This window comes from Brassica rapa, chromosome A06, assembly GCF_000309985.2.
Source record: "Brassica rapa cultivar Chiifu-401-42 chromosome A06, CAAS_Brap_v3.01, whole genome shotgun sequence".
In the NCBI taxonomy this organism is placed as follows: Eukaryota; Viridiplantae; Streptophyta; class Magnoliopsida; order Brassicales; family Brassicaceae; genus Brassica; species Brassica rapa.
Genome location: NC_024800.2, coordinates 4,631,686 through 4,648,069, shown reverse-complemented (window position 1 = coordinate 4,648,069; position 16,384 = coordinate 4,631,686). Strand labels below are relative to the sequence as shown.

The 16,384-nt window shown below is 34.5% G+C and overlaps 3 protein-coding genes across 3 annotated transcripts; 1 reads left to right on the top strand and 2 right to left on the bottom strand.

Annotated features, from left to right (window-relative positions):
* Positions 1–1,178: 1,178 nt before the first annotated feature.
* LOC103871946 (AP2/ERF and B3 domain-containing transcription factor RAV1) lies at positions 1,179–4,817 on the top strand. The gene has a single exon (XM_009150283.3). It carries the CDS (start codon positions 3,634–3,636, stop codon positions 4,657–4,659), a length of 1,026 nt encoding a protein of 341 aa, XP_009148531.1. The 5' UTR covers positions 1,179–3,633; the 3' UTR covers positions 4,660–4,817.
* Positions 4,818–7,237: 2,420 nt separating this feature from the next.
* Positions 7,238–16,331, bottom strand: LOC103871945 (zinc finger protein WIP6). Its single transcript, XM_009150281.3, has 2 exons — positions 9,408–16,331; positions 7,238–8,926 (listed from the first exon to the last, which is right to left on the bottom strand). Exons 1-2 carry the CDS (start codon positions 9,939–9,941, stop codon positions 8,351–8,353), a joined length of 1,110 nt encoding a protein of 369 aa, XP_009148529.3. The 5' UTR covers positions 9,942–16,331; the 3' UTR covers positions 7,238–8,350.
* LOC103872196 lies at positions 15,280–15,717 on the bottom strand. Its single transcript, XM_009150535.1, has one exon. The coding sequence runs from the start codon at positions 15,715–15,717 to the stop codon at positions 15,280–15,282; it is 438 nt and encodes a 145-aa protein (XP_009148783.1).
* Positions 16,332–16,384: the final 53 nt, after the last annotated feature.

The following is a 16,384-nucleotide window of genomic DNA, read 5'->3' as shown; positions in this document are numbered from 1 at the left end:
GTTTCAAATGTGTGACACCAATAACCAGAACTATGAAACTTCGATTGTACGGGTCCTACTACAATGCACCATCAAGTCTAGTTTCGAGAAAAAAAAACACTTTAATTGCTCAAGAACTCTAAAAATAATTGTCCTGTAAAAACCCTAGGTTCAAAAGAAAAAACGGGAACAAAAATTAAAAGGGAAAAAGAAAAGAAAAGTAGTTGTGCTGCTGTCAAGAAGCGCCCATATTTATTCATCCACACAAAACACGTACGACCATGCCTCATAGTGATTTGTCATTGCCCCACCTCCCATCCTAGTGGATCAAATTGAATATAATAACAAAAAAATCAAATAGAAACATGTAAATCAAAGATACAAAAATGTCAACAATATTTCTATTGGAAGAAGGGAGAACCAATCAAATTTGGATCTCACAATATTTTGCAGAGCTCTAATTGGTTCTTTGCATAAAAACGAAACCTAACTAATGCTAGAATAATGCTTTGGTAAAGCAACAAATAAATCAGATGATCAGATAAGATTGTAAGCTATCCACATCACTAGTTTTTGTTTGCAAATCATACTATAATAATGCATACGTATTTATGGTATTATACTACAAAAGTAGTTATTTTCCATAAAGAGTAAAAACACAAAGAAAGCAGGGAATTTAATTGGGCTTGATTTTACCAGTATGCATATTTCTGATGTCGTCGGTCGTATATATTATCAATATAATAAAGGTCTATTTAGCTAGAAATCAAAATTCAGTGTGGTAATTGCAGATCTATGCAAACTTTTTAATAATTGGCGAACCATGACAATTTTTCCATGAGTTGCCAATTATCTCATTTATCCACACCTTCCTCGTTACCTGCTACCCGGGTTGCTAGCAAATAATTAAATTTGTATTCAAAACGCAATACACTTAGCGAAACCGGCTACATTCTTTTAAAACTATGATATTAGTTATTGCAACCGGATGTATCTATAAAAATTAAAGAGAGAAGAGTTTTGATATATTTTACAAGTAACTTGCAACCGGCAGTTATGACTATTTATTAGTTTTATAAGTGTACAAAATCGGTTATATTTTTCCAAATTGGTGAGAGAAGAGTTGTAAGATATTTTTAGAGAGGAGAAGTGAAGAGAAGAGGAGAAGATATTTCGGTGAGGATAAGATATTTTCGAAGAGGAGAAACCGTAGTTGCCTATACATAAAAACCGGGTACAACTAATAGAAACCGGATTTGAGTATATACATAAAAACCATGTACAAAGTATAGAAACCGGATTCGAGTATAATTGTCTGAATACTATTTTTGTCGACTTACAGGGACTTCGTTAGGTGAACCCGGTGGAGATGAGTAATGGCTGAGATTTGCCAACATTTTTTCTCTTATCTTACGATTCTTGTAGTCACCTACTCCCTAGGTTGTTTGGAGGAACCGGGAATTGAATCTGAAACTTTTTTTTTCATTGGGAGAAAAAAAATCAAAAGCAAAAATGAAAGAAAAGAAACAAACTTTGCTTGAAAAAAACATAAGAAACAGAACACATGTTCGTTATTACACACATGAAAGAAACGACAAAGGTTGTTGTAATAAGGAGAGAAAAGAGACCAATTTTAATGGCGGTGACTCGGAATCCACATGATTTGAGGATGAGACCGATGCTACTTGTCGTACTCGTACTCACCTACTCCCGTAGGTTGTTTGGAGGAAGTGGGAATTGAGACCGATTCGGGGAATAATATTATTACAGATCCCTTTGGTTTTTTTGCATAAAAGAGAAAGAAAGTCTTAATTCTTTGCATTATTGACACTTTTTGTGTGCAACTGTCTGTTTTAAGTAATCACGTCTGACGTGTAACAGATACTGTACTTTGATTTTCCTGTGGAAATAAGGACTGTCTTGGTATTACCTAAAAAAATACAGTGTCTTACCCATCTACCTAATTATCTCCTATATTTTTGCTATCTAGTGCAAATCCCCTATAATAAATCCCAATAAAAAATCATCTTCCTTACAATGTTATGAAATGGGATAACTAAGAAAACAAAAATAAAGAAGCAAAATCAAATAGTTTTTTTCTTTCTCCTTTTCGATCTTTGAGTGCATTATACGGACGACCATCATGGTAGCAATATACGTTTTTCTATAGAAAAAAACGTAGGAAAAGACTGAAGGAATAAATAAATAAATAAATAAATAAATAAGAAGAAAAAAACATCTAAAATGTAAAATAGAACATAAGTCACAGAATAAAGAAGCAGATACATATTTGGAGAAATCGTGGATTTTTACATCAATTTTGGTACTGTTATTTATATTTACCTTTTTAGAAGAATATTTTTACAGATACATAAAATATGAGATTTCTTTAAAAAGACAAAAGATTTCTCTATCATTATTATATATATATATAACTGTTTAAATAAATAATAATACAAAATAAACTTTTTAAATAGCTTTCGAATTATACATTTCAATTTCATTTTTTATAAAGTTTTTATTTTTTTTTTGAAATTCAAAAAAAAAATTTAAACTATTTTAAATTGTTTTATATAATATTTTAAGTATTTATTTATTTATTAAAATCATGAGCTTCACCTTTCAAAATTTCACCCCTCAAATCTAAACTTTAAGTTTAAATTAGTTAACTTAGAGCTATAATCTTTATATATCTTTTTGAAACTAAAAGTAAATGTGGCTAAAGTAAACATAAAAAATGATACTAAGAATGTATTTCTACATATTTTTCCATATTTATATCATTAACTAAGAAATTATTTATAATAATAAAAAGAAACCATCATTGAAGATTGAAGAATAAAAATCAGATCTGGAGTATGAAGTTTCTGAAAAAGAGACTACATTAGCAGCAACAAAATCTCAGCACGATAATAAAATCTAATACTATTTGTTTGTTTTTTCTTATAGTATTATCTTTTTTTTGTAACACTCTTATATTATTATCTTACTATTTATAAAGAAGCATCAAAACTCAGGGGGGATGAACTTTGGTAAAAGGATGTCAATTTTTCACGTGGACCCTTTATCCAATCCTGGTCCACACGTCGGACCCACTTTCCCATGCACACAGCCCACAACATATTCATTTCTATATTTGTTCATATACTCATAATATTTATTTTCTCATACAACTAACTAAAACAACGTATAATATTTTAACAGCGCAATGAGCCATGCATTGACCTAATATAGTAACCAAAGTAAATGCGAATCATCATAGTATATTTGTAGTATTAGCTATTTCAATATTCTTCGACGACGCTTCCTTTGGGGTCATTGTGTGTTAAGTTGACCCATACACACAACCCATATTACTTGCCATACACCTGCCCATATACTATAATTAATCCCCTGAAACACGCATTCTACAGATATTATTTTTATGTGTTACCCAAATAAAAAGTGACAATAAAATAATATCATATGTGACACTTGCTGTTTCTTTATTTCCCTCCCTTCACTCTCTCTCCTTCTTTCTATATATGTACACACGCATACATACACACACCACAAACACAACATCAGACTATCTCTCAAAATACATTTTCTTGTTTCTCCATTGTTTCCATAAGAAAGTTTCAAGAAACAGAACAAAAAAAAATCAAGAAGTCAATGGAAGTGAGTAGCGTAGACGAGAGTACAACGAGTACAGGTTCCATATGCGAAACTCCGGCGATGACGTCGGCAAAGTCGTCGGTGAATCTACACAGGATGGGAAGCGGATCTAGCGTGGTGCTAGATTCGGAGAACGGAGTTGAGGCGGAGTCGAGGAAGCTTCCCTCGTCCAAGTATAAAGGCGTAGTTCCTCAGCCGAACGGACGATGGGGAGCTCAGATTTACGAGAAGCACCAGCGCGTGTGGCTAGGTACTTTCAACGAGGAAGACGAGGCGGCGCGTTCTTACGACGTGGCGGTTTACAGGTTCCGAGGACGAGACGCCGTCACGAACTTCAAAGAGGCGAGGCTCGACGACGGAGAGGTCGAGTTTTTGAGTTCTCATTCGAAAGCCGAGATCGTCGATATGCTGAGGAAGCATACGTATAGCGAGGAGCTCGAGCAGAGCAAACGGCGAAGAAACGGTAACGGAAACACGGCTAGGACGTTGACGTCGTCGTTGAACGGCGACGGCGTTTCGACGACGGAGTTTAGATCAGCGGAGGCTCTGTTTGAGAAAGCGGTAACGCCAAGCGACGTTGGGAAGCTAAACCGTCTTGTAATACCGAAACACCACGCGGAGAAACATTTTCCGTTACCGTCGAGTAACGTTTCCGTTAAGGGAGTGCTGTTGAACTTTGAGGACGTGACGGGGAAAGTGTGGAGATTCCGTTACTCGTATTGGAACAGTAGTCAAAGCTATGTGTTGACCAAAGGTTGGAGCCGGTTCGTTAAGGAGAAGAATCTACTTGCTGGTGATGTGGTTAGTTTCAGCAGATCCGAGGGTCAGGATCAACAGCTATATATTGGGTGGAAATCGAGATCCGGACCGGATGTAGAAACGGGTCGGGTTTTGAGACTGTTCGGAGTCAACATTTCACCGGAGAGTTCGAGAACCGAAGTCGTAGGGAGCAAGAGAGTGAACGATACTGAGATGTTGTCGTTGGTGTGTAGTAAGAAACAACGCATCTTTCACGCCTCGTAACAACTCCTCTTTCCTTTTGTTTTAATATGTTTTTAATTCCACTTTCGATCTCTTTTCAGTTGAATCAGTTTCTACTTATTGCCAAAGGTTCATGAGTTGTTTTTGTTGTAATGATGAACTGTATATTTTATATTTAGAATAAAAAGGTTCTTTAGATCTCTCATGAGTTTTTGTAGCATGAGAATGTTTTTACCAAATCTCGCCGTGTTACTTTCTATTTCATGTGTAGTAGAAGTAGAACAAATATGCAAGCATCTATTTCATGTGTATATAGAACGCATATGTATGCATTACCTACTACTGCTTATGTTATTTGATGACATTCATACGAAAGATACCCTGACTAAAAATATAACCGATGCTCTAGCAATGAGTCGAGTAGTAATTTAGAAAACGTTTTCCTATTATAGGCCAAGTTTTGAAGCGTTGTTAAGTTTCCAGCAAAAAAAAATTTTCATAGCTGCGACATGACCACTATTCTGAAAACATATACTAAGATATATCGTACTCCGATTCCCATGGCAAAAGAGATAGACAGTTTATAATCAATGCTTATGAATGATTTTGAACGAAAATTGAATGGTCAATAACGATTAAGATTTCAATTTTTGTTGAATAATGTTTCTTATAAAATTATTTAGGCTATGAACTGAAGTTTGTTTGTTTGTTTGTTAATGGTATTGCTTAAAGTCATGATATATAATGATAACATAAATTACAAATGATGTATATGTAGACATTAGTTACAGAATGTGGTTATTAGTTACGTAGAGATGTACTGATCTTATGAATGTTTCGTCTATATGCGTTTTCTTCGGTTCAGTTTGGTGGACTGTAACATTATTCAAGTATAGCATAAACTTTGTATCAAACAACTAACTAGTACCCACTCAATTCGAAGACACATCCAAAAAAAAAAAGAAATATATATATATCTCAAGTTGAATTCGAATAGTAGTACATCAGGAGCATAGGTGAAAATTACAAGACTATAAGTCCCAATCAACAACACAATCTAGTACGATTTCATCCATATAGTTTTGTTTCATACTATAGATATTCATTTTTGTATGATTTACTGGTCAGATGGTAGAAATGTTTGACATTAACGTTTGGTAGTGATCACCCTAATTTGTCCTCTGGAGGCATATATAAAATAAAGTAACTGGATGTAATAATATAAATATATTTTACCAAAAAAGGAATATACATAATGCATATAAACGGCTGTGATTCCAGCATGATTGTATTTTTACATCCGTTAATGCCTCCCACTTTCGTTAGTAATTTGTCTTTGGTAGCTCCTTTTTCAATCAATTTGCATGGAAACGATGAGCATGTGCATATAGTCGAGGAACAAACTTTCACAACTGATTAGCCATTTAAACTTTTACATTTCATGGTTTTCATTTGTTTTTATATATGATTATTGAATAATAACAAATCCATAGAGCTTTTGCAAAACCGACTATCACAGTTGGAACCACAAAATGTGTGACATGGTCACACACACACTGACACACACAGCCGTTCCTGACCTCAATTTTAGAGAAGCTGATAAAGCTCACCAGAAAATATGTTGAGCCGTCAAAGGATGTGAAGCCGACGGCTCAGCCCGGTGGCACAGTTCAAAATTTTACTGTTTAACTATCTCAGTTTCTCTGTTGATAAGGGGCCTGCGTTTTATTGGGCATTTGATAAGTCTTTCTCATTAACCTAATAACTCATATTGGGCCTATATATGTCTATTATTTTAACACTGCTATAATTTATAGCATATTGCCCTTAATTGTTGGGCTTTTAATTACAAGGTTTCATACTGGCTTTTAAGGTATTATAGAGCCGCTTCTCGTTATGTGACTAAGCTGGATGTTTTTCTTAGACTTTATCATATGCCATGTAAACCTGCTATAAATGGAAAGTTTGGCCTGTCAGGCGCGTGGCCATAAATTTCCAACACTAACATTTTCCTTTTTTTCTTATCTATGTATTTTTAAAATATTTTTATAAAATATAAATTTTATTTAGTTGGTGTTACAAAAAAATATTATTTAGTTGTATATAATTATCCACTATTTTTATCTAAATCGCATGCGCTATTCTCTATAGCAGGAGTAGCAAGCCGGAGGTTTTAGCTATCGTTAGCATCCTCACCTTGTCTCGTTCAAAAGTGCTCAGTTGAAGTCTTTGTGCTTTATTATTCTCTGTAAAAGTTCTTTTGTTTTGTTCCTCATTTCTGCTAGTTTAGATCGGTTTAGTATTAAGGTTGATTAATGTTCTTGGTTTTAGTCTTCCCGTGTTTAGGACTAAGTCTCTCCGATCTTGGAACCAGAGGCAGATCCACGTTGTGAAATGGATCCACATTCTGCAACAATTTTGGTTTGAGTACATAGCTTATGACACTTGGTTTGGCTCTCTTTTAGTGATTTTTGATTTGTTTTTTATATTGGGCTCTAGTCCAACTTATAAGAGTCTGAATCTGCCACTGCTTGGAACTTTCGTCTCTAGAGAGGTTTGTAAAACCTGTCGACTTATGTATTCCAAAATGAATCCCTCCCCTTGTAATCTTCTTTGTTAATATTACTAGTGTTTAAAAAAAAAGTATCCACTTACTTTAGTCAGGTACTCCTTACAATCTCTCAGTTTTTTTTTTCTTTTTTGAAATTAATATCTACCAGTTTACAATTTCCTAAACAACATTTTATACTCCGTACCTTACTGGATCCAGTTTACTCAAAGTTTGGAACTAAAATTCTACACGACATTTTATTTATATTCGAATCAAGATATTTCTGACAAGTAGTCTGAGAGATTACGTAGTTTTTTGGTTATAACAGTGTGTTTGAAAAAATAATCACTTTGCATTTTTTGACAAAAATCACTTACAACACGATGCGATAGAGAAAAGATTAGATAAAATATAGAAAATGAGACAGGGAGGGAGAGTGACAGAGAAACTGAAGTAACCTAAGAGTCGTGAAATTTCTCTCTCCAAGTGTAACATAGACAACAAATGTGTGTAACGTTAGACATCACTACATAAAGTGACAACAGACAGTTTCTGTGTTTGGATAATTCGAACTGCCACTTTCGACGATTTAATTACCATTGTATGTTACCTCCATTATTTATCACCAGAGGTGCACTCTTTTATAGCCACTGCATCATATATATTTTTATTAAAATTTTAGGTCTCATTTAATAAATCATCGTTTTGTAGTCCAATTTAGGAGAACACTAAAGAAATATGAATATTGGGGATTGCTCGTATATAAATCCCAACTTTCATGTCCATATATTTCCTAGCATGTAAATAATGTTATAGATCCAAGAAGAAAAAACTTGCGGTGCTCTATAAAGTTTACACATTACAGTCGGACCTTGATCTGAGATATCTCTCGGTTACAAAAGAAAATGCAAACCGATTAATTATTATAGATAACCAATTATTTTTTTTGGGTAAGAAAAGTTTATTACTAAAAAGGCAGAAATTGTTTGATGGATCATGGAGGCATGGAGCTATGACAAGGTTAGACGCACTTAAAATCCGAATCCACTAGACATTTATTTCGGGAATTCATACTAAAAGATACTTTAAAATTCACTAACCGTGATGAAAAATATAATATCAAACACATCTCGCTTAAACAAACCCTAGTTAACACCCATGGATCGTAAAATGGTCATTTAATTAGTGGTTGTCATTAGAAATTTGACCATAACGACGAAAGTGTTCATATCTAATCCCGTAGTTCTTCTCTTCACGACCACTTTCTCCATTACCATCTTCTTCTTCTTCATCATCATCTCGTTCATCTTCTTCCTCCATATGATCGTCATCATCATCATCATCTTCATCTCCTTCTCCAATGGATACAACACGATCACCTACCGTGTGAGCCGCATGACCATCTCCAAAAGCCCTAACGTGATCTTTGAGAGACCTCTTATGCTTAAAATCCGATCCGCAAACGCAAAACCACACCTTTCCACAATTCTTCTCGTGCGTTCTCCAATCGCCTCTCACTGCAAATGTCTTCTCGCACTTTTTGCGGCAACGAAAAGGTTTCGCTCCGTGCTTTCGCTTGTAATGCGTTTGGAGCGTTCTAAAGTCTTTGAGAGGCTTTGCTCTTGGATGGTCTATGTTATTCTTACAACCTTCTGCACAACAGTAACATGGCAGCCTTAGTATCGAAGATGATGATTTCGTCCCTCGCAGCGACTCTGGACCCTTTCGGTATTGCGAACCATGACCCCACATATGCATCTACAGAAAAAAATACGAAAGATGTAACTTAAATAAAACAGTAATTTGGTTATTTCATGTTTCACGTCAAGTTCATCTATCATGAACATTACTTCGTTGATTATAAATCATCTTGACGATTATAATAAATATCTTGGAAAACATGATAATTCTATACACATATATGGTTAACATAACTAGTAGTATTTATGAAGATAATATGAGATAATGTCCAATTGATACCCTTGAAACGCAGAGAGGTACAGATCGAAGTTAATTCAACAATTTTTTTTATAATTAAATTATTTTCAAAATACTTTTTTATAACCATTTAAATCAGCTAGCAACACATATGAGATTATTTATGTAGATCGTAATAAACGTGGATTTAAAAGGAACTGGGAATATATATGGGAGTCAGATCAAGAAAATTTCCTGATGATATATAATTACATCAATTTTGTAGTATGAATAATTGAATAGTATATAATGATATTCAAACCTGCATGTTATTGAAGCGGTTGAAAGTTTTGTTACAGACAGAACAAGAGAACTGAGTGGGACCGACAAGGATCTGAGAAAGAGAAGGAATCCAATACTGTCCCTGCCTCGCCGTCAAACCCTCATGGTTGTCCCCGCTGGTTTCTTTTTCGGAAACCGGAGGTCCGATATGAAGAGCAACCGTGACGTCATTAGGGTTTGTTAAAGGGAGATTATGATCGATTTCGTGATTCGGAGAAGGTTTAGTGCTGGTGGGTTTGTGATTGTTAGGGTATTGTTGACCAGGAGGTCCAAGGCGGAGGACGACGGAGTCTTCGTCGCCGGGGATGCAATATTGGTTATCATTAAACATTGAGGAGAGAGAAGGAGATATAAAAGAGAAAGATGGGGTTTGGGTAAATGGTGGAGAAAGACAATGGAGGCTGGACGAATTGGTAATAAATGGTTCGTTTATTTTGTACTTACTTTCGCTTTTGTTCGATCCTCGTAAATTGATGAGTGAGTGAGTTGCAGACCCATGTTTAGTGCCAAACATAAGATATACACATTAGTCATGATTCAACTGTAATGTTTATAGGATGCATCTTTTAACGTTTGGATATGAAATATATACTGGTAATCTTTAATGTTCCCTTCGTTAGTACATTATTTCTAGGATAGAGTTAGAATTCTATTTTTTTTAAACTACAATTGATATATAGAATGAGCTTTTTTTATCAAACATAACCCAAAGACGACTATCATTTTAAATGAATGGAACCCCATGGGTGACGTTACAACCAAAAAAAAAAGCAAAAAAAACCAAGAATTTTTTTTCAGTCGTAGTTCAAATTAATGTAGCGTTGGGTTTGAAACAAATTTTGTGTTTCAAAAATCTATTATACTATATGATATTAGACCAAGAAATGTAAAATCTAAAGTTTGGAACTCCATTAGTTAACAAAAATTAAAGTATTCGTACTTGGTTTCAGCCGCATAAGTAAGAAATAAAACTAATATGCAAACAATGCATATTCTTATTATCTTAGCTGTGTAAGCCTTATCAAGAAAAATTTGAATTTTTGTATTATCATATAGTACTAGATAGAAACCGAATGGATCATTTTTTTTTGCTAAGCAAAACCGAATGAATCATATTTACATGTTACCATATACTAGACAGAAAAACCGAATGAACCATTACCAAGTGAACCATCACATCTGAATTTTGTATTACCAAGTGATCCACGGAAAAACCGAATGAACCACACGTTCGAAAATATCGGACATGGATACACATATGTTAATTTAACGTGAGGAAAGTGTTACTGTATAAATTAAAAAGTTGATGTGGGAATCTGTCACTCATTATTAGCAAAGAATGTACTATTTCACTTGGAACTCGCTCTACTACTTTCTAGGATCTCAAAACCATCCTTGGTTTCACGACTTCTCTCTTTCAGTTCTTCTAATCTATTAAATATATTTATACTATATATATATATATATTATCTGAGTGAACATTTACTCTCCTCAGAATTCACAAACCTAAAGAAAAAGGTGAGAGTACGCTCTGATACAAAAGAAAGGCAATAGACATGGAGAAACGTGGCGTTAACTGTAGATGCGAAAGCTTCTGTCTCTCTCCGCTTTCATCATCTGAGTTCTGAACCAACTTACTGAGATAGTGATAGTCTCAGTGATGATGATATTATTAAAGTTCCCATATTAAATTTTAAATAAATCTGTCCTGCCAAAAGATACCCTAATCTATTCTCACACTTTTTTACTTTAGTTTAAAATCTAAGGAAAGTGGGGAAGTTTACTTATTTGCTTGTTAATGGAACTGGAATATAAAGTTGGACGAAAAGTATACATTCTGCTTTGCTTCATTGCTACAATTAATGCTAAATGCATGTGGTATAAGTTTTTTTTCTCTTTGAAAGAGGTTACCCCTGTGTTTGAATATTATTAACGTAACTAATGAGGATATTAAATTTCTGTGATATGTATTGTGAAAACATGATTTTGTAAAAAAAAAATCAAGTGTTTTGATCTTTATTATTTAATTTTTATATCTATTTGGGATTTATGTAAATTAGAGTACCTTTAATGGTTAGTATCTACAAATAAGTTTCTAAACTAAAAAATAATAATATTCTAAACAAACAAAATTGTATAATTAAAAGTTAATGCTTTTAAAAAGTCTAGACCACTTACATATGACCATATGTCCAATGAGTACGAAAACAGTGGATTCAAATGTGTTTGCATAATTGGTTTTCTCTTTTCTATTTTATTTTCTTTTTTATTTTTCTTAAATGTTAAGATACCGTAGAAATCCTCCTCGATGAAAGTGCTCTTAGGCCATCATTATCCCTAAAACCGTGAAAGGTTTTCTTATTTTTTTTTTTTGTCTGAAAAAAATAATAATAATAATTAAAAAGCGCATCAATCGCGGGCTACCACGTATCGATGGAGCCCGCGAACAGTGCAAAAACCCCTACAAATTCGGTTTTTATTTTGGGCTTTCTAAAACCGATTCTTAACATTTTGGTGGGGCCCCTCATTAAAAAGGCACTAAGAACCTCTTTAAAACCTTACGATAATGATGGCCTTAGAGCATCTTTATCCTAAAGCCCCTATAGGGTCTCTTAGTATTTTTTTAGTAATTTTAATTAGTTAAAGTGAGGTTAGAGACCTAACTAAGAAACCCGTATAATTAGCACTTCCATTGCAAGTCTCTTGTTTAGGGATTCTTAAAAAACAGATTTTTTTTCCTTTTTTTTAAGAAAAGATTTTATTTATTAAATTACAACATTAGAAAAGAAAAAAATTTAAACATAGATTTTAATATAGAACTTCAAAACAAAGATAAGTAAAAAAAACGATAACAAATTGAAAGATACATTCGAGATTAGTTGTTTTCCACTGACGAGAGGAATCGAGAGAGAGAAGGCCAAAGGGTGACCCATAGGAGAGGAATCGAGAGAGATACAGCGCCAAGAAGAGAGACAACGCCGACGAAAGCCACCGAGAGAGACAAGCCAGAGAAGAGACCACCCACGGACCAAGGGAATCAAGAGAGAGAAGCCCAAAGGGTTCCTCAGCGAGAAGAATCGAGAGAGGTAGAACGCCGAGGAGACCTAGATCGCCGGCGAGATCAACCGAAGGAGACGAGCCAGAGAAGATCCGCTCCACCGCGGAGAGGTTTTGAGAGAGAGAGACACGATTTCGTCGAGGCAAAACAAACAAATGAGAGAGAACCCGAGAAGGCCGAAACACCACCTCTCCTTCGCTCAGTCTTCTTTCGACACCTGTCTCTAAGCGACGTTCCTACCGGGGCTTGTTTAAGCAACGTGTTTTGCTCTTTTTCTATTTTTCATTTTTTTTTAATTGTTAATTAACATAAGAGACAGGGGTTAGAAACCCCGATAAAGATGCCCTTATTAGAACTCTTAAAATTTGTATTATGTATATATCTATGTATGTATATATTATATAGGTATAAGTATTTGTGGGGTCCATAATTTTTGTGGAACCCATAGACAAAAGTTCTTAAATTCTCTATTGGAGGTGCTCTTAGGATTTCAATATTTTCTGAAAAGTAACAAGGACTTTTAAAAATTAATTTATGCTTCTTTAGTAAGAGTTTTTAGTGTTTTTGTTTCATTAATATTAAGTGAGTCTATTTGAGTTTCGCTGTTAAAACCAGTTATTTTCATGGCTGAAACAAAAAAAGTAAGATGATCTCTTGTACATGTCGATCTGAAACATTTGACCAGCTTTCCTATAGACAAAGGACATTGGTTTTAAAGTTTGTGCTATAAATTAAACTATTGGATTAATTGCAACGATTTTCTATAGACAAGATACTTGTTTTCTCTATTGCTGCATCAGTATAATTAGATTAACATGATTGTCGACTGTAACTGTTTAAACGGAATCTTCTTTTTTTTTTTAACAAAAAATAAATAAACGGAATCTTCTAACCTCGCTAAATAGTCCACGAAACTTTAAACCGAGGTACTTTCTATATTTTGATTAGACATATCGAAAAAAACCTTAAAACTATATCGTAGAGAGAGAAAAAAAAGAAGTTAGCAAAGAATCACACAAACATATATTATATGAAATCTTGGTCTGATCAAAGTCTTTTCATATTTTTGGTTGATTGAAGCAGTTAGATTCTGAAACTTTAAAGAATCCGAAGCAGAAGAACACAAAATAGTACGGCTGAAACAAAACTGTAGCTCCCTCATCTCCTGTGTATCTCTCCCTGCTCTGTCGCATTATATTTATTAATTAGTTTAAACTCTCTTTTTTTGTATATCACTGAAATCCGTGGACTCGATGAACAGATGAAAGCTATTTTTCAATGTTTCTTTTTCATTCGTGATGTTATAATTTTATTTACCCTTTTTTTTATTGAACAAAAAAAAAATTACCCATTTTTTTTCATCTCACAACTCTTCTTTCCTAATCCCAACATTTTCTTACCCTTTTCACCTTTTTTTGTCTAACAATCTATTTCACGTGGCATAAGAAAACATGAGCGTCTAATCTAGAGTACATATAGTAATTTAATTTGATGCTCGATTGATAAAATGATAATAGTTTACTATTGCAAATCTGGTGACGTCCTTAAAATTTTAAAGAGTGTACTTGACAAAATAGTCTACTATTGTGAAAGGCTTAAATGTGGTGGTCCAACATTAGGCCCTATTGGGCTTGAAAATGGTAAGCAATCACAAAAAGGCAAAAAGACGGCGTCGTTTTACAATGTGATTGCATGTGGTTTGATACGAGCCTTTAAGATAACTCCCGAGTCTCTGAAGGATTAAAAGCAAATAGAGATTTACACCGATACGATGTGCCAACTCATTTCATAATTTCCTATCTAATCAACAAATTGACTCAATAATCACCGATTTCAAGCTTATTGGCACGATAATTCTATCATTAAAGATGACAGCTAGATCGTTATAGTGATGTCTTCTTCTTTTTTATACGAAAATATCATCTAAACAGTATAAGAGAAATTGGAAGTATATATGTTAAGCTAGATGGGCTTCCAACCTAAAACCAATTGGTACTAAGTGGAGTGGCCCATCTATCTTATATATTGCTAAGGATCCTTTTCAATATCCGATGTGGAATATTTATCCCTAATACGCCCCCTCGAGATGATGGCTCTTTGAGCATCAATCTCGGAATATTCGGGCAAGGATCGATGGGCCGACTTTGGACTGGATCGATAATGGATCGGATTGGACTGCGTGGATCAGGCTCTGATACCATGTTAAGCTAGATGGACTTCAAACCTAAAACCAATTGGTACTAAGTGGAGTGGCCCATCCATCTTATATATTGCTAAGGATCCCTTCTAATATCCGATGTGGGACATTTATCCCTAATAATGTACGAATCAAAACTCCTGTTGATTGTGAAAGGCATTGGCGTCCATTATCTTGGAAATTTGGAATGAAGCACGAGGATCTTTGCTAATACAGTCCAACATGTTATGTTTTTTTTTCCATGTTTTACTTGGCAATGATACAGATCCAACTAATTCATATTACCGGTTAAGAGTCAAAAATGCTATACACCTACATATACGGAAGCAAATAATTAGATATGTAGAAAAAATTCAACAAAGTCAATAATTTTTATAGAATATATGTGAATTCAAATGGATAACGGGATTTTATTTTTGTATGAAATAATAGAGATGGAAAAAAAAAAAAATTTTGGTGTAAATGTTAAATTCATACCAAGACTTTTCTTTTACATTGTACGAGAGGATCCACTTATTACAAAAAGGAACAAAGACAGAGCAAACTGTTACAAGCAAAGAAGATCTAAGCGATCATCTAAGGATCCGGTGGAGGAATTCAGAAGCAGACTTGCGGGGGAGAGTGAGTAGCAGCAGATGATGGCGGGAGGGAAATGAGACGATCACACATGAGGCGATCAGCACGCGCAATAACACCAGCTTCAGACGTTGACGTTTGCTGGAATATGCGAAAGTTCTTCTTTCTCCAGATGCAGTAGATAATACATTGCAGCAAGAGCTTACTCACCCCTTGTAGAGACACGGAAGAAGCCACCTGATAATGGGAGAGAATACCAGCCACTGCCTGCAGCGTTGTAGGAGGAGAGGGAATAACATGACCAGTGAATCGCGCCCAGACAGCAACCACAAAAGGACACCCGAAGAATAGGTGCTGATGAGATTCTTGATCCAAAGAGCAAAGGACGCACTGCAAGGGAACGTCAATTCCCCAAGAAGCAAGTTGATCCCTTGTAGGCAGCCGTGAAAGCATAGCCATCCAAGTAATGAAGGAACATCTTGGAATCTTCTCCTTAAACCAGACCAATGAGTACCACTGGACTGTAGGAGCTGCCTCGCGGATAGAGTGCCAAGTTGCCTTAGTTGAGAACTTAGGAAACAACTTAAATGTGGTTATCTTCTTGTACAGCTTTTTTTCCTTCTCCCATTATGTGGCTTCGTCATGAAGAGACATTTGGCTTTTGAGTTTGAAGTCATATATTGGTCAATACAAGTTTAGTGATCATCCTTTAACAAAACCTAGATCTCATCATATTTTGACAATCTTGTACAACTGTAGCAGGCTCATGCATGCCACTTTTCTTTCCGGGTTTCTCTAAGTATTTAGTAGTACTTAAAACAACTCAGCATTTTTACTCCGAAATTCCTAATAACAAATAATTTCCTAGACTATATTTGCGAAGTGATTTTACCATATGTCCTTTCTACAATCAATTTCACAAAACAAATATGACATGACTACTGAAATTGATGACATGTCTTATAGCTTAATATGACATGGACAATTGTATTTAATGTTAATTTATATTTTTGGTAAACTTTTTAAAATATGGTAATAACTCATATATTACATTTAATGTCAATTCATATTTTTGGAATTTTTTTTAGAATATGGGAATAACTCATAAATCATCACTAAAATAAAT